This window comes from Bos indicus x Bos taurus, chromosome 9, assembly GCF_003369695.1.
Source record: "Bos indicus x Bos taurus breed Angus x Brahman F1 hybrid chromosome 9, Bos_hybrid_MaternalHap_v2.0, whole genome shotgun sequence".
Classification (NCBI taxonomy): domain Eukaryota; kingdom Metazoa; phylum Chordata; class Mammalia; order Artiodactyla; family Bovidae; genus Bos; species Bos indicus x Bos taurus.
In genome coordinates, this window is record NC_040084.1 from 54444508 (window position 1) to 54463994 (window position 19487).

General features: G+C 38.9%; 1 protein-coding gene across 1 annotated transcript in view; it reads right to left on the minus strand.

Annotated features, from left to right (window-relative positions):
- The window catches only part of MANEA (mannosidase endo-alpha), an 81309-nt gene extending 63077 nt beyond the window's left edge, over positions 1-18232 (minus strand). Inside the window, exons 1-2 of the mRNA XM_027551377.1 lie at positions 18076-18232; positions 9130-9708 (exon numbers count right to left, since the gene is read on the minus strand). Of these exons, the coding sequence (XP_027407178.1) occupies positions 9130-9670 (541 nt within the window). The 5' untranslated portion in view covers positions 9671-9708; positions 18076-18232. The remainder of the gene's footprint in view (positions 1-9129; positions 9709-18075) is intronic.
- Between the last annotated feature and the right edge of the window lie 1255 nt (positions 18233-19487).

Below are 19487 nucleotides of genomic sequence, written 5' to 3' on the forward strand. Positions count from 1 at the left end.
GACTGCCATTAGGATTTCTCTGCAGACACCCTTCAGGCCAGGGGACAGTGGAAAGACATGTTTGAAGAGTTCAAAGATAAAAATGCCCAGCAAAGAAGGGTTTATCTAGCAAAGTTGTGCTTCCCTGGTGGCTCAGATGGTAAAGAATCTGCCTGAAATGCAGGAGACTTGGGTTTGATCTGTGGGTCAGAAAGATTCTTCTGGAGAAGGGAATGGCTACCTGCTCCCGGAGAATTCCTTGGACAGAGGAGCCTGGTGGGCTACATTCTATGGGGTCTCAAAGAGTCGAACACGACTGAATGACTAATTTCTCTGCAGAAACTCTTCAGGCCAGGGGGACAGTGGAATGACATATTTGAAGAGGTGAAAGATAAAAGTTCCCAACCATGAATGGTTTATCTAGCAAAGTTACCCTTCAGATACAAAGAAGTAAAGACTTCCAGACAAACAACATCTAAGGGAGTTCACCACCACTACATCAGCCTTGTACTTAATGCTAAAAGGAGTTCAAGCTAAAATGAAAACAAGCTAATCAGTCACATGAAAGCACACAAAACTGCACAGTACACTGGGAAAGAAGAGAAACATGTGGTTAGATTTAGAACACTGTAACTGTGTAGTAGGGTGGTGTGTTAACCACTCAACAAGAGTACAAAGTCTAAATGAAAGAGGAGGAAAAGTATACTATAAGTTATTCATAAAGATACAACAAAAAGAGGTAAACTGTGACATCAGTAATATAAAGGGAGGAGCAAAATGGTAGACACTTTATTGGTGCTCAGTCCCAAAGCTGTGTTTGTCTCTCTGTGATCCCACAGAATGCAGCACGTGAGGTTCCTCTGTCTTCCACCATCTCCTGGAGTTTGCTCAAATTCATGTCCATTGAGTTGGTAATACTATCTAACCATCTCATCCTCTGCACACTAAGGAAAACCTTTACAAGTTAAAAAGAAATTGCTATTAGCCTAAACTGGACTGTTTTATCTGTAAGATATTATAACTAACCCTTTGGTAAAAATAAAACAAAAATCAAGAGCAGATCAATAAAAGACAAAAAAGGAGGAGAAAGAGCATACCATCATGGAAAAATAACCTTTACAAATGCAGGCAGAAAAGATAATAATGGAAATACAAAACCAACACACAATAAGGTAGCATTAATAAATGCTTTTAATTTAATGCCATTAATAAGAGAAGCTAAAGGCAAAGGAGAAAAGGAAAGCTATACCCATTTGAATGCAGAGTTCCAAAGAATAGCAGGAGAGATAAGAAAGCCTTCCTCAGTGATCAATGCAAAGAAATAGAGGACAACAGAATGGGAAAGACTGGAGGTATCTTCAAGAAAATTAGAGATACCAAGAGAGCATTTCATGCAAAGATAGGCACAATAAACGACAGAAATGGAATGGACCTAACAGAAGCAGAAGACATTAAGAGGTGGCAAGAATACACACAAGAACTATACAAAAAAAAAACATCTTAATGACCCAGATAACCATGACCGGTGTGATCACTCACCTAGAGCCAGACATCCTGAAATATGAAGTCAAGTGGGCCACAGGAGAAACGACGAACAAAGCTAGTGGAGGTGATGGAATCTGAGTTGAGCTATTTCAAATCCTAAAAGATGATGCTGTGAAAGTGCTGCACTCAATATGCCAGCAAATTTGGAAAACGCAGCAGTGGCCACAGGACTGGAAAAGGTCAGTTTTCATTCCAATCCCAAAGAAGGCAATGCCAAAGAATGTTCAAAGTACCACACAATTGTATCCATCTCACACGCTAGCAAAGTAATGCTTTAAATTCTCCAAGCTAGGCTTCAACAGTATGTGAACTGAGAACTTCCAGATGTTCAAGCTGTATTTAGAAAAGACAGAGGAACCAGAGATCAAACTGACAACATCTACTGGATCATTGAAAAAGCAAGAGAGTTCCATAAAAACATCTACTTCTGCTTTATTGACTACATCAAAGCCTTTGACTGTGTGGATCACAACAAACTGTGGAAAATTTTTAAAGAGATGGGAATACCAGACCACCTTAGCTGCCTCCTGAGCTATCTGTATGCAGGTCAGGAAGCAACATTTAGAATTGGACACGGAACAACAGACTGGTTCCAAATCGGGAAAGGAGTACGTCAAGGCTGTACATTGCTACCCTGCTTATTTAACTTATATGCAGAGTACATCATGCAAAATGCCGGGCTGGATGAAGCACAAGCTGAAATCATGATTGCCAGGAGAAATATCAATAATCTCAGATACACAGATGACACCACCCATATGGCAGAAAGTGAAAAGAAACTAAAGAGCCTCTTGATGAAAATGAAAGAGGAGAGTGAAAAAGCTGACTTAAAACTCAACATCTTGTCTCATTTGCTTTTTCAGTGGGGTAGCACATCCCATATTTTAGAACAAGTAGGGGTGCCTTGCTTAAATAAAAATAGCATTTAATGTATAATTGTGTGAAAGGTTTATGGGTAAAGCTGTATTTCTGTCACATTGTGGCAGTATCTTCTGCTTTAATATTAAACAGCTTGTTATTTAAATACTGGATCAAAACGGCTGGCTTCAAATTGTAGTCATTAATAAACTAACTTATGTGCACCTGTGTACGAGAATCAAAGTTCTTTATAGTTTCTTTGCCTTGTTCCCCTTCTCAGGGTGACAACTGTCACGTGCTTACCAGGAGATGCAATTCTAGTTCTTAAAGTTGAATTAGCCCAGATTTCTGAGAGGTGGTATCTGAAAGAGAGATTATGCCTTCTCTCACTTAAAACATAACCATCTTTGAATACCAGCTAAGATGAAATCACTGTACTGTAAGTAGTCAATAAATGAAGACTTATTTCAGGCTGAAAAAAAAAAACTCAAAAACTAAGATCATGGCATCAGATCCCATTACTTAATAGTAAATAGAGGAGGAAACAATGGAAACAGTGACAGACTTTATTTCGTGGGCTCCAAATTCACTGCAGATGGTGACAGCAGCCATGAAATTAAAAGACACTTGCTCCTTGGAAGAAAAGCTATGACCAATCTAGACAGCATACTGAAGAGACATTATTCGCTGACAAAAGTCCATCAAGTCAAAGCTATGTTTTTCCAGTAATCATGTATGGATGTGAGAGTTGGACCATAAAGAAAGCTGAGCGTTGAAGAAACTGTGCCGTCAGAGAAGACTCTTTGAGAGTCTCTTGGACTGCAAGGTGATCAAACCATTCAATCCTAAAGGAAATCAGTCCTGAATACTCATTGGAAGGACTAATGCTAAAGCTGAAGCTCCAATGCTTTGGCCACTTGATGCAAATAACTGACTCATTGGAAAGACCCTGATGCTGGAAAAGACTGAAGGCAGGAGGAGGAGGGGACAACATAGGATGAGATGGTAGGATGGCATCACTGACTTGATGGACATGAGTTTGAGCGTGCTCTAGGATTTTGTGATGGACAGGGAAGCCTGACATGCTGCAGTCCATGGGGTCGCAAAGAGTCGGACACAACTGAGTGAGTGAACTGAGTAAATCCTTAAGTATTAATAACTACTCTAAACAAAAGTGGATTGAATTCAGCAATCAAAAGGCACATGAGAGCCTGGAAGGATGAAAAACAATAGCCAACTCTATGGTTCCAACAAGAAAGCTTTAAGGATCCCCATAAACTCGAAGTGAAAGGATGAAAAGGCATTCCATTCAGGTGGGAACCAAAAGGAAGCCATGGCAGCTATACTTCTAACAATCAAAAGAGTTGGAAAATCTACAGATACATGAAAAATAAACAAGAAACTCCTGAGCAACCAATGGGTAAAAGAAGAAATCAAAATAGGAACCAAAGATTACCTTAAAACAAATGAAAATAAAATCCCTTTCTCCTAAACCTATCAGTTCAGTTACTCAGTTATGTCCAACTCTTTGTAATCCCATGCACTCCAGCCCTCCCTGTTCATCACCAACCCCTGGAACCACCTCAAACTCATGTCCATTGTATCCAACCATCTCACCCTCTGTCGTCCCCTTCTCCTCATGCTTTCAATCTTTCCAAGCATCAGAGTCTTTTCCAATGAGTCAGTTCTTCACATCAGGTGGCCAAAGTATTGGAGTTTCAGCTTCAGCATCAGTCCTTCCAATGAATATTCAGGACTAATTTCCTTTAGAATTGACTAGTTGGATCTCCTTGCAGTCCAAGGGTCTTCTCCAACAGCACAGTTCAAAAGCATCAATTCTTCAGCGCTCAGCTTTCTTTATAGTCCAACTCTCACATCCACACATGACTACTGGAAAAATCATAGCTTTGACTAGACGGACTTTTGTTGGCAAAATAATATCTCTGCTTTTTAATATACTGCCTAGGTTGGTCATAACTTTTCTTCCAAGAAGCAAGCATCTTTTAATTTCATGGCTGCAGTCACCATCTGCAGTGATTTTGGAGCCCCCAAATAAAGTCTCTCACTGTTTCCACTGTTTCGCTATCCATTTTCCAGGAAGTGATGGGACCAGATGCCATGATCTTAGTTTTCTGAATGTTGAGTTTTAAGCCAACTTTTTCACTCTCCTCTTTCACTTTGCTATGGGATGCTCCAAAAGCCATTCTGAAAGGGATATTTGTAGTCATAAAATGAAGATGTTAAGAAATGGGGAAACTTAGAAAGAAACAATCTGGCTTTATACCTTGAGGAGCTAATACATGACAAGAGGATCAAGAACATCCTTTGGCGCTGGGAAAATTGGATAGCCATACACAGAAAAGAAAGTTGGGTCTATCCTATACTACTCACAAAAAGCACCTTGAAAGAGATCAAAGACTTAAAATATAAGACAGACCTGATATAAAACTCCCTGAAGTAAACACAGGGAAGAAGATCTTTGACACTGGTCTTCGCACTGATATTTTGCATATGACACCAAAAGCACAAATAACAAAAGAAAAAAATCTTAAAGTAGGACTATATCAATCTTAAAAGCTTCTACAGAGCAAAAGCAACAATAACACAATTAAAAGATACATACTGAATAGGAGATATTATTTTGCATATCATATAATAAATAAGGGGTTAATAGCCATCATTTACAAAAATTCATATAACTCAGTAACAAAAAGACTCCTGCCTGGAAATCTCATGGATGGAGGAGCCTGGTAGGCTGCAGTCCATGGCGTCGCGAAGAGTCGGACACAACTGAGCGACTTCACTTTCATTTTTCACTTTCATGCACTGGAGAAGGAAATGGCAACCCACTCCAGTGTTCTTGCCTGGAGAATTCCAGGGACAGCAGAGCCTGGTGGGCTGCTATCTATGGGGTTGCACAGAGTTGGACAGAGTCGGACACAACTGAGGTGACTTAGCACCAGCAGCAGCAGCAACAGTAACAAAAACCAGGCCATCCAGCCATCTCATCCTCTGTTGTCCCCTTCTCCTCCTGCCCCCAATCCCTCCCAGCATCAGAGTCTTTTCCAATGAATCAACTCTTCACATGAGGTGGCCAAAGTACTGGAGTTTCAGCCTTAGCATCATTCCTTCCAAAGAAATCCCAGGGCTGATCTCCTTTAGAATGGACTGGTTGGATCTCCTTGCAGTCCAAGGGACTCCCAAGAGTCTTCTCCAACACCACAGTTCAAAAACATCAATTCTTTGGTGCTCAGCTTTCTTCACAGTCCAACTCTCACAATCATACATGACCACAGGAAAAACCATAGCCCTGAATAGACGCATCTTTGTTGGCAAAGTAATGTCTCTGCTTTTCAATATGCTATCTAGGTTGGTCATAACTTTTCTTCCTAGAAGTAAGCGTCTTTTAATTTCATGGCTGCAGTCGCCATCTGCAGTGATTTTGGAGCCCCAAAAATAAAGTCTGACACTGTTTCCACTGTTTCCCCATGTATTTGCCATGAAGTGATGGGACCAGATGCCATGATCTTAGTTTTCTGAATGTTGAGTTTTAAGCCAACTTTTTCACTCTCCTCTTTGACCTTCATCAAGAGGCTTTTTAGTTCCTCTTCACTTTCTGCCATAAGGGTGGTGTCATCTGCATATCTGAGATTACTGATATTTCTCTCAGCAATCTTGATTCCAGCTTGTGCTTCTTCCAGTCCAGCATTTCTCATGATGTACTACTCTGCATATAAGTTAAATAAGCAGGGTGACAATATACAGCCTTGACGTACTCCTTTTCCTATTTGGAACCAGTCTATTGTTCCATGTCCAGTTCTAACTGTTGCTTCCTGACCTGCATACAAATTTCTCAAGAGGCAGATCAGGTGGTCTGGTATTCCCATCTCTTGAAGAATTTTCCACAGTTTATTGTGATCCACACAGTCAAAGGCTTGGGCATAGTCAATAAAGCAGAAATAGATGTTTTTCTGGAACTCTCTTGCTTTTTCGATGATCCAGCAGATGTTGGCAATTTGACCTCTGGTTCCTCTGCCTTTTCTAAAACCAGCTAGAACATCAGGAAGTTCACGGTTCACATATTGCTGAAGCCAGGCTTGGAGAATTTTGAGCATTACTTTACTAGCGTGTGAGATGAGTGCAATTGTGCGGCAGTTTGAGCATTCTTTGGCATTGCCTTTCTTTGGGATTGGAATGAAAACTGACCTTTTCCAGTCCTGTGGCCACTGCTGAGTTTTCCAAATTTGCTGGCATATTGAGTGCTGCACTTTCACAGCATCATCTTTCAGCATTTGAAATAGCTCAACTGGAATTCCATCACCTCTACTAGCTTTGTTCGTAGTGATGCTTCCTAAGGCCCACTTGACTTCACATTCCAGGATGTCTGGCTATAGGTCAGTGACCATCGTGATTCTTGGTCATGAAGATCTTTTATGTACAGTTCTTCTGTGTATCTTCTATGTACATATCTTCTTAGTATCTTCTGCTTATGGTTAGGTCAATACCATTTCTGTCCTTTATCAAGCCCATCTTTGCATGAAATGTTCTCTTGGTATCTCTAATTTTCTTGAAGAGATCTCTAGTCTTTCCCATTCTGTTGTTTTCCTCTATTTCTTTGCATTGATTGCTGAGGAAGGCTTTCTAATCTCTTCTTGCTATTCTTTGGATCTCTGCATTCAGATGCTTATATCTTTTCTTTTCTCCTTTGCTTTTCGCTTCTCTTCTTTTCACAGCTATTTGTAAGGCCTCCTCAGACAGCCATTTTGCTTTTTTGCATTTCTTTCAATGGGGATGTTCTTGATCCCTGTCTCCTGTACAATGTCACGAACCCCCGTCCATAGTTCATCAGGCACTCTATCTATCAGATCTAGTCCCTTAAATCTATTTCTCACTTCCACTGTGTAATCATAAGGGATTTGATTTAGCCCATACCTGAATGGTCTAGTGGTTTTCCCTACTTTCTTCAATTTCAGTCTGAATTTGGCAATTAGGAGTTCATGATCTGAGCCACAGTCAGCTCCTGGTCTTGTTTTTGTTGACTGTATAGAGCTTCTCCATCTTTGGCTGCAAAGAATATAATCAATCTGATTTTGGTGTTGACCATCTGGTGATGTCCATGTGTAGAGTCTTCTCTTGTGTTGTTGGAAGAGGGTGTTTGCTATGACCAGTGCATTCTATTGGCAAAACTCTATTAGTCTTTGCCCTGCTTCATTCCGTATTCCAAGGCCAAAGTTGCCTGGTACTCCAGGTGTTTCTTGACTTCCTACTTTTGCATTCCAGTCTCCTATAATGAAAAGGACATCTTTTTTCGGTGTTAGTTCTAAAAGGTCTTGTAGGTCTTCATAGAACTCTTCAATTTCAGCTTCTTCAGCGTTATTGGTTGGGGCATAGACTTGGATTACTGTGATATTGAATGTTTTGCCTTGGAAACGAACAGAGATCATTCTGTCGTTTTTGAGATTGCATCCAAGTACTGCATTTCAAACTCTTTTGTTGACCATGATGGCTACTCCATTTCTTCTGAGGGATTCCTGCCTGCAGTAGTAGATATAATGGTCATCTGAGTAAAATTCACCCATTCCAGTCCATTTTAGTTTGCTGATTCCTATAATGTCAATGTTCATTCTTGCCATCTCTTGTTTGACCACTTCCAATTTGCCTTGATTCATGGACCTGACATTCCAGGTTCCTATGCAATATTGCTCTTTACAGCATCGGACCTTGCTTCTATCACCAGTCACGTCCACAACTGGGTATTGTTTTTGCTTTGGCTCCATCCCTTCATTCTTTCTGGAGTTATTTCTCCACTGATCTCCAGTAGCATACTGGGTACCTACTGACTTGGGTAGTTCCTCTTTCAGTATCCTATCATTTTGCCTTTTCATGGGGTTCTCAAGGCAAGAATACTGAAGTGGTTTGCCATTCCCTTCTCCAGTGGACCACATTCTGTCAGACCTCTCCACCGTGACCCGCCCGTTTTGGGTGGCCCCACAGGCATGGCTTAGTTTCAATGAGTTAGACAAGGCTGTGGTCCTAGTGTGATTAGATTGACTAGTTTTCTTTGAGTATGGTTTCAGTGTGTCTGCCCTCTGATGCCCTCTTGCAACACCTACCATCTTACTTGGGTTTCTCTTACCTTGGACATGGATACACACAAATAATTAATGATTCTATTTTTATTTAATAGTAAAACATTTACAACAACTACTCTATATGATACATAGTTTCCTTGAATGTAGGGAGAGCTGAATAGCAGACAAAAATTTGGGGGCTATAGAATATTTTACTTCATAATTGGGACGATATCTACACAAATGTATAACATAAAGTGAGAGAATTCATTGTATCTTATGTCAATCATAATTTAATAAAATTCACAGAGTATTAAATTAGAAATCAATAAAAATAATACACCCAGAAATTTTAGTGTTAACATGTTATAACAACAGTTTAATCTAGAGTTTGTAAGTTTAAAATTATAAACTTATAACGCGAGACTAATTAATAATTTCTGACCCCATGGACTATAGTCCGCCAGGCTCCTCTGTCCATGGGATTTTCCTAGCAAGAATACTGGTGTGGGTTGCCATTTCCTTCTCAGGGTATCTTTCCAACCCAGGGATCAAACCCCTGTCTCCTGCATTGCAGGCAAAATGTTTGCCACTGAGCCAGCAGGTAAGGTCAATTAGTAATTAATGTTCTACAAAAATTTACTTATATATGCACATACATATCTAAAATACTTACCAATTGAAGCTGAGTACATTTGTTTCATGTGAGTTTCAATGACAGAAGGATCCCGAGAGCTGTAACTTCCCAACTCAGGATAAAACCTGGAGCCAATGTCATCAGGGGGGTTGTGCTTCCCTTTGGGATATTTCTTGGTTATCTGAGGGTCCCAGTGTGAGAGAACTGGATGGTTCCAATGTATATATTTACCATCAAATTGTGGATTTCCATACCAACTGTAATAAAATACATGTAAGTAATAATTCAGAGGTGGCGGTTCTTCTGGATGAGGTTCAGAGGCTACGGAAGCTTTCACAGTGATTTCCTCAGATTTTAAGTTCTTGATGTTTGTTTCACTGCTGATTTTGTCACTCTTTTGGGAATCAAAAACTTTCGTCAAATGAGTTTGTTGCCGGATTTCTGGAAGAAGGTCAAGTCCAAAAGGATCTCCAAAAGCTGCTTTATTTGGTCTCAGCATTTTTAAACCCATCATCAGAGAGAAAATAAATAGAATAAAAAGTGACAAAATGAAGCAAGTCCTTCTTCGAAATTTTGCCATGATGTCATCCTTTAAACTCCAAAATGGTAAATGTTTAGCTGTAATGTATTGAAAAACAACTATTAGTAAGTGGTATTAATAATATTTTCCAATATATTCAAAAGGAAAACTAAAATTCATAAAGTTTGTTACACTGAAAAATTTTAAAGAGTATTATGATGTTAATTATATAATCAAATATTAATAGCTATAGAAAGAATCTATACATAATTAGACTGAATAACAGTATTTATTTGGAAATATCACAATTACATTTTTGTCAGATAAAGATTTTAAGCATGTTTTTTAAAAAGTAAATATATTCTTCATCCTTTAGACAGATTTTACATATACTGATATAGAAAAGAAACATTCCACTCAGAGACTAAAATTTTCTAAATATAAAATAAAAACTTCAGATATAAAAAGAAGTATTTAGGAATATATAAAAAGCCTAGTCATTCAACAAACTTATTATTTGACTGCCTCAATTATAATCACCTTTTTTTCCCCACCCCATTTCACCAACTCAAGTGTTATACTCAATTTTGATCTTGTCTCTCATCTCGCATTATGGAATAAATTACACACATCAGAATTTTATGTCCCATGTGTTCCTTAAATATTTTTAAAATGTTCCTCCTTTTGTCTCTCTATGGTTCAGTCTGAATATCTTCTTCTGAACTATCTTCAATTTCCTGACTCTTCAGTGGCAACTAATTTCAGTTATAAATTTAGTCTTAAAATTTTCATTTAATTCTTCTCAAAGATAGCAGTTTTCTGCTAAAATTTCCTATTCCTTGAATTTTGTAATACCATTTATTTAAAGTCTACCTCTAATAACCTGAATTTGAATCTTAGGATTCTGTTTCTACTGCCTGTTTGGTTTTTCCTCTTAATATCCAGACAGTAACTATTTTTTTATAGGCTAAATTATTATTTTTACTAAATGCTATACATAGAATATGAAAAGTTTCAGAGATAATGTGAGGCTCTACATGACATCTTCCTTCAAAGAAAGCTTATTTTTATTTCTTGAAGACTTTTAGGGTAGAGGAAGATTATCTTAGTATAATCACATTGGAAGGGCTGGTGCTGAAACTGAAGCTCCAATACTTTGGACACGTGATGCAAACAGCTAACTCATTCGAAAAGACTACGATGCTGGCAAAGACTGAGGTCAAGAGAAGGGGGCAACAGAGGATGAGACGGTTGGATGGCACCACTAACTCAAAGAGACATGAGTTTGAGCAAACTGAGGGAGATAGTGAAGAACAGGGAAGCCTAGTGTGCTATAGTTCATGGGGTCACAAAAAGTTGGACACAACTTAGTGACTGAACAACAGCAATCACAGATGGAAATCTTCAAAACTGGGTTTGCTGCTGCTGCTGCTGCTGCTAAGTCGATTCAGTCATGTCCGACTCCATGTGACCCCATAGACGGCAGCCCACCAGGCTCCTCTGTCCATGGGATTTTCCAGGCAAGAACACGGGAGTGGGTTGCCATGTCCTCCTTCAACGCATGAAAGTGAAAAGTGAAAGTGAAGTCACTCAGTCGTGTCCAACTCTTAGCGACCCCATGGACTGCAGCCTACCAGGCTCCTCCGTCCATGGGATTTTTCAGGCAAGAGTACTGGAGTGGGGTGCCATTGCCTTCTCCAAAACTGCGTTTAAGCCCTTGCAAATATTTGGTGTATTTCTGATTCATCTTTACTCCATTATACTTACAGGTTCTGAAATCAGAGTCACAAGCATTTACCAAGATTCTTCCTCTAGGATGGGCTTTAGAAGGGCCCTGAATTCCAATTTTGGTCCCCAAAGAGCCATGAAACTACCGAAAGCTCTGTTCATTTTCTCAGCTGCCATTTTTGCCTTATATTCCCAGCTTCTCTGATGCTACTTTGAAGCAGAGGTTTTAAATAATGCCCCTATTTCCCACCTTAATCTCTCAAAGAATAATGTAAGTTGTAGGGTTCAGAATCATTCAAATATTCATATAATCCCACCTGAATTCGCTTATATCTTTAGTGTAATAAAAGACTCAAAATTCAGATGCAATAAATAAAAAACAATTAACTACATAAATTTTTAAATATATATATCAAAAAACACTACAAAATAAAGTGAACAGACAACTGACAATCTTAATGAAAATATTTGAAAGATCTTCTGTATCATTCAATATTAGAAAAATGTAAATTAAAACCACACAAATGTAACATTTCTTATCTATGAGGTTGGCAAAAAATAAAAAGCATGAAACTACATCCTGTTGGCAAGAACACTGAGAAAATAATCACTCTTATGTGTTGATAGTGAATGAAATCTGTACAACCTTTTTTGGAATTTGGCAGTATATAACAAAATTACACATCCATTTTCCTTTGATTCAAGAATCCTACTTCACAGAATTTACCTTGAAAATCCACAACCAATAAGTAAGTACATAAGTTAATATGCAGCATTGTTTGTAAAATACTGAGTATTCAGAAAAAATGAGGAAGAGCTCTGAGATGAAAGAAAGTGATTCTGTGGCTATACTGCTAAGTGAAAAAAGCAAAATGACAATAAGAAAAAATAGATTTTCCCAAGTGAGCAAAAGAAACAGAAAAACAAGAATCTAATAAGGTTGATTATCTATAGAGGGTAAAAAGAAACTGAAAAATATGGGGTGATTAAAACAGGGTAGAAGTGTGGATAATGAAAGTAACTGAGTATAACTTTTTATATAGGTTTGTCATTTTAAGTTATGTTACATTTCACATACTCAAAACAAACAAAATATATTAAAGGTTAAATTCCAGTTAATAAGTAAATTTTTTTATGCTATGATGAAGGTTAGCAATTCTTAAAATATTTAATGTGCATTGTAAAAATAAGCAATATAAGCCAGAAAATGGGGCTCAGGTTGTTTACTGACAAAAAAAAAAAAAGAAAAAAGTGTTACAAACACAGAAAGTAGGAGGCTAAAATGAAACTTGTGTTGTCAGACTGCAATTGGCAGTATCAATATGGATGCATGGCTTTTAAAAGATAAACAAATTCATGTGTAGGGGTGGGTAAATGGGTGTGTACACATACAAATACATGCACATTATTTCCTAGTTCTGTCCACTGAGAGTTTAGAACCGAAGAAATCCTTGCAGCAATAAACCCATCTGATGCCAAGATTTTGAATTTTATATACCCTTCTCTACTTAATAGAACCAGGTTGATTTCAAGAATGTGGCTAAGAAAGTACAAGATGAGCTTGGAACAACTTGTAAAGGAAAATCAGCCTGAAATGAAAACCAGTATGGCCTGAAAATCAGGAATTATTCAAAAAACGTAGAGATATGTTCATAGGACACAGTAAAGAGGCAACTACTGACTAAATCTGGGATGCTTTCAACATCAAAATTATGAATAAGAATAATAAATTACAGACATAAAATAAGACTTTATGAATCTATACTGATATTTTTAAAATGTGAAAATAAATGGAATAAAAAAGACATAATCAAATACCAATTCATAAATTTAGATGGAATAATGGAATCAGACTATCACCACTTGGCTACTACTGTATTAAGCAAGAATCATTAACGGATATTAATGAGGGGTTCAAAGAAATAGGGTTTATGAGAAACAGGATATCTACATATTGGCAGAGTATCCCTCCCCCAAAAAATATACCAAATTAACTACAAAGGGAGATATATACAGCCACTTAACAGTGCAGATGCAGAACCTAGCAGACATCACTTCACACAAGTGATCAAAATTAACTTTACCAGCTGATTTGAATAAATAGATTAACATGAGTCTATAGAGTGAATGCCCTAAGAAAAACATACAATCATTGCTGCAGTATTTCTGTCAACATTAATCTGGATCTAATCATGAAGAAACGGCAGACAATATATTAAGATACTCTCATACACATATAGGAGAAGGCAATGGCACCCGACTCCAGTGCTCTTGTTTGGAAAATACCATGGACAGAGGAGCCTGGAAGGCTGCAGTCCATGGGGTCGCTGAGGGTCGGACACGACTGAGCGACTTCACTTTCACTTTTCACTTTTATGCATTGGCGAAGGAAATGACAACCCACTCCAGTGTTCTTGCCTGGAGAATCCCAGGGAAGGAGGAGCCTGGTGGGCTGCCGTCTATAGGGTGGCACAGAGTTGGACACGACTGAAGTGACTTAGCAGTAGCAGTAGCAGCATACACATGTATGTATACATATATGCATATGTACACATATTACATATAATGTGTATGTAAAATTATATACAATGTAATATATGAGTGTGTGTGTCTGTGTCACAATAAAGCAAATGTTTACAGCAAAATATTACCATTTGGTGAATCTACAGGAAAAATATACAGAGATTTTCAAGTTGTTTATTTTTTGAAACTTTTAAGTCTAAAATCATTTAAGAACAGGTAAGAAAGGAAAACAGCTATCACCAGCAAACTGCAGGACTCCAGGGATTTAACATTCCTTTGTATGGAATGTGACAGTCTGACCTGCCTCTATGATTTGTTGTCCTAAAATTTCAAAGTTGACAAGACAAAAACAAATCCTTCCCTTTACTTAAAGAAACTGAGAATTACTGACAAGTCATTAAGTAGGAAAAAAAAATATGGATTTAATAGGAGCTCAACTATATTAAGGAGACAGAGAGGAAAGAAGTACACTTAAACAAGCATAATGACTACCTGTGGGTAATCATTTACTTACTGCTATTTTCTTATGTTGTCTTCTAAAGTTAGAACATAATATTTCATAAGGAAGAAATATTTATATGGAATAGGTATTTTAATAGGCTCCCTCCTTTACCTATAAATCTATTTCTCTTTTCCTTTCATATTATTTCCAATAAGTCTAATCTACCTAAATAAAGACAGGCCTCCTGTGCTTAAAATTTGGACTCTGCAGTTCAAATTCTAGCTGGGCTTTTTTTAGCCATTTCACCTATATAAGTGACTTGAAAATTTCCCTTCCTGTCTCATCTTTACAATGAGTTATTACCTCACTCAAAGGATTTTTATGAGGATGAAATAAGTTAATATTAAAAAATCCTTGGAATCATTTCTGGCTTTGTTATTAAAGATAGGTGTCTGGCAAGCAATCAGTTAACACACAGTTTACTCTCTCTAAATACCTACTCTCCATATGGCTAATTTCTGGACTGCTACACTAATCCATCAAGACAAAGCTAAACTGTTGCCTCTTCTTGATACTTCTCCCAATGATTCCAAACTGAAAAATACTCACTTTCTCATATAGTCTATTATGACACTATTATCTACTTTTTAAATTGGCATTTATCTATTGCACCATGCTATTTAATGCATTATACATCCTACTAGATTGTTCCATAAGATCCAAAAATGGAGTCCTTATCTTTACACTATAGTAGAACCCAATATATCTTATATTTAGTCAATGACCATTAAATGTTCAACTTTAAAAATTTAATTTCTGGCCCTTTTGTTTTTGACATTGGTATCTATTGAGGCAGTATGTGTACAAACAGGTTCTGCAGACTATACACATAGTTGACATGCCCAGTCCATACTGAACATATTATATAGGAAGAATCATAGCTAAATAGATAGATCCAATAATTTTTAAAATCCATTTTTTAAAAATTATTGTGTCCAAATTAGCAAAACAATGAAACTTGAGATGCCTAACAGGGTCTAATGATCTTTAGTAGAAAAACTGTGGTGGGACTACTTAATTGGTTTCAACACAAAAAAGTTCCAGAAGTCACCTCAGAGGAAAAAAGTTCCAAGTTAATTACAGATGTATAGATTTCCAAAGGAGTAACCTACTCAATACTCAGGGTATTGGATAAGAGAAAAATCCAGTGTCTTCAAAGGGCACATGATAAAATAACACACAGAAGTAATACATTTGTTCTTTTGAAACTCTACGGCTTCTACTTTTGCTTTTTGTGATTTGGAGGTCATTCAATCTTTGAAATGATGACTTTAACTTGTAGGTCTAGCGAGATATAAGAGATCCAGAATCAGTATGATACTATGATTTCAAAAAGGATTACCTCCCATCCTGCTATGCAGAAAGCCCCCAAAAACCTCATTTTTTAATTTTTATTATTATGTTATACAGACTTCTGATTGCTTTATTTTTCTAGCTGTTTTCCTAACATTATTTTCTAAGAAACCATTGAAGAGAAATATAACTAATTCTAGTTTTTGACTGTGGTGTTGGAGAAGACTCTTGAGAGTTCCTTAGACTGCAAGGAGATCAAAGCAGTCAATTCTAAAGGAAATCAGCCCTGAATATTAATTGGAAGGACTGATGCTGAAGCTCCAATACTTTGGCGACCTGATGCAAAGAACGGACTCATTGGAAAAAACCCTGATGCTGGGACAGATTGAAGACAGGAGGAGAAGGGGACGACAGAGGATGAGATTGTTGAATGGTATCACCGACTCGATGGACATGAGCTTGAGCAAGCTCAGGGGATGGTGATGTACAGTGAAGCCTGGCGTGCTGCAGTCCATGGGGTCGCAAAGAGTCAGACACGAATGAGCAACTGAACTGAACTAAATTGCCAATAGAGCAGTTGCCAACTTTTTCCCAGTACCTGGGCTAACAAATCGGAGAAGGCGATGGCACCCCACTCCAGGACTCTTGCCTGAAAAATCCCATGGACGGAGGAGCCTGGTAGGCTGCAGTCCATAGGGTCACTAGGAGTCGGACACGACTGAGCAACTTCACTTTCACTTTTCACTTTCATGCATTGGAGAAGGATATGGCAACCCACTCCAGTGTTCTTGCCTGGAGAATCCCAGGGATGGCAGAGCCTGGTGGGCTGCCGTCTATGGGGTCGCATAGAGTCGGACACGACTGAAGCGACTTAGCAGCAGCAGCAACAGGGCTAACAAATGGCCAAGTAACCTGTGGTTAAGCAGTGAGCAAAGAGCAGAGAAATACAGTTCTAGAACTCAAGCTCCTCCTGTTATCACACCTTCCTACATTTTAGACAAAGCAAGCTTAGAGAATACACCACCATAAATTTTGTGACAGATGAAACCTGCTGACATGTGATTATGTTTTTGCTTAAAGTCGATTATCTGTTATTTCCTACTCATAAACTGTAGTCCAAATTAAATCTGAAGAAAGTTTATTTTCTTACATACTCAATACTCATCGTGTGACTGACAGCAACAGCTCTGGTAATGTTTTATGCATAGAACCTAGAAATCTGCAAGATTCCCTACACAACACTATTTTTTTAAGGTTTACATATAGTTCAATATGAATGGAGCAACATACTGTCATGAAAATGATGTGCAATCGTGTGACTTAATATTACCAATATCTAGATTTTATTTTGTATTTTTCTTTCAACTATTGTCTAAATTTGGTTGTTGTTGTTTAGTTGCTAAACATGTCTGACTCTTTGCGACTCCATGAATTGTATGTAGCCCACTCCTCTGTCCATGGGATTTCCCAAGCAAGAATCCTAGAGTGAGTTGCCATTCCCTTCTCCACGGGATCTTCCCAACCCAGGGATCAAACCAGGATCTCTTGCACTGCAGGTGGATTCTTTACCACTGAGACACCCAGGAAGCTCCTGTTTTAATACTTTAACATAACCAACTCATTCCAGGCTTACGTGCCTTTTTCTGAAGTCATATAATTAACATTATCTTCCCTTGTTTTATTTTTTTAAAGTACTGCCACATTTTTCCTTAACTCATATCTGCAGGGTCTCTAACTGTTGAAACAGAAACCAACAATCCTAACTGCCTAAATTTTCATTGGTTCCTCTGGAAAACAGGAAAAGATACTATTCCAGCAGAGTTGCATCCTTCGATTTAGCAAACGGTAACAGGCTAATATGACAGTCCCAAACGTGGAACAGGTGAATGGAAATCGCATCTATGCGTTGGCCTCTCCACCCTCGCTCTCCTCTCCCTACGCCTCGGCGTCCGGAGACCGGAGCCTGCCACTTTCCTGCAGCCCAAGCCAGGTAGGCCTCGACCTTCCCACTTGCCCCTAGGCCGAGTTTGGGGACAAAAGGATAAGGCGCTGAAAGGCTTTTCATTTACTCCTAAAATTCCCAACTTCCTGGGGAGGGAAAAATACCGAGGCGACAAGAGGTTCCGCTGCAAAACAGTGGCGGAGACGAGGCCGACAGGCTCGGGATAAAGTAGAATAGAAGACAACAAAACTAACCCTAGCAAAATTAGGTATAAGAGCAACGGAGTGGGGTTCCCGAGTTCCTGAGGCTCGCAGCGAGACGCAGCCCGCCGCGGCCGGCGCAGGGCGTTGGGGCGCAGGGTCAAAGGCCATCTGCAGGCGAGCAGATTGGCTGGCGGGTAAGAGCGCAGGCGCTGAGGGTGGCCCCAGTGCCGGCCACGACTGAGCCAGCTGGGCCCAGAAATCTCCAGCTACTCACCAGGGTCCGGGAATCCAGACACCAGAAGAGGATCAGCCAGCGGAGACGCTGAAGCTGAGAGCAGAGGTAGCCCGCTGCTGCCCGGCAGTGAGCCTGAGCAGCCCCGCCTCCCGAAGGGCGCGCGCACAGTGTACTGGAAGACCCTAGGGGCGGGGCCAGAGTGGGGTGGGGCTCGCTGAGTGGGCGGGGCTCTGGTTTTCCGGCACAGGTCCCTCTGGAGTGTAAGGGATGGAAAGGGGTGTAGATGCATGCAGGGAGAGATTTTTCAGAGTTGAGTTAAAGCTGGACTCCCCCCGCCCCCTTTCCCCAACTAGAGAAACCCATTCCTTAGAAACTGGTGTTCTAAGGTTCTGCTGGAAAGCTTTGAAAGTGAAAGTGAAAGCCGTTCAGTGGTGTCCGTCTCTTTGTGAATTCTCCAGGCCAGAATACTGGGGTGGGTAGCTTTTCCTTTCTCCAGGGGATCTTCCCAACCCAGGGATTGAACCCTGGGTTGCAGGCGGATTCTTTACCAGCTGAGCCTCAAGGGAAGCAGAGGTATCCAAAAGTTCCTTTTAACTGGATTACATTGGCAGTTTTCAAACATTGTAAATTAGAGAACATCTTGCCCTCCAAAAAATAGATATAGATCTCTCTCTCTATATATATGAAACTTTACTTGGAAGCTAAAAGACAGAAATGACACTTATTATTTGCAAACAGATTGCGTAAAATCACGTATTGGAATACTTTTAGAAATAATTGAGAACAATGAGGCAGCTGTGAAGAAAAAGAACTTTTGAAATAGCGGTTACAGCTGAAGGTTTTCACCTTACATCAGAAACCAAGAGAATTCTCTCTTTTGTTTGGTTACCTAGTAGCAAGGAAACCCTCACTGACAGTCTAGAAGTTGCTGATACGAACATTTTGTAAGAGTTCTTCTTTAAATCTCACTGGATTTTCTAAACAAATGTTAATTGTGAAATATATATATATATATATGTGAATGTATCCCATATGTGCACATTTTAAAGGATAATAATAAAAAAGAATACCCAGGTACTCACTACAGACCGGAAGATCCAGAAAAGTGCCAGCATTTTTGAAGACTTCTAAGAGGCCTCTTTAAAACTTTTTCCATCCCAGCCAGAAATAATTATTACTCTGAATTTTATATTACTCATTTACTTGCTCTTTTTGAAAATATTTATGTATGTAATTCCCTAAAAATATAGCTATCCTGGTATTGTATATTGATCTAATAAGTTTACACTTATTTTTCCCTCTTTTTTTCACTGCACATTCAGTTTTTGAGGTTCATCTACACATAAATCCATTTCACATGAACTGGACTGTCACATCATTATTTGTAACACCCACACTATTGTTGATTACTATTGTAATCAACCTACACTGATTGTTATATTCAGATGGTG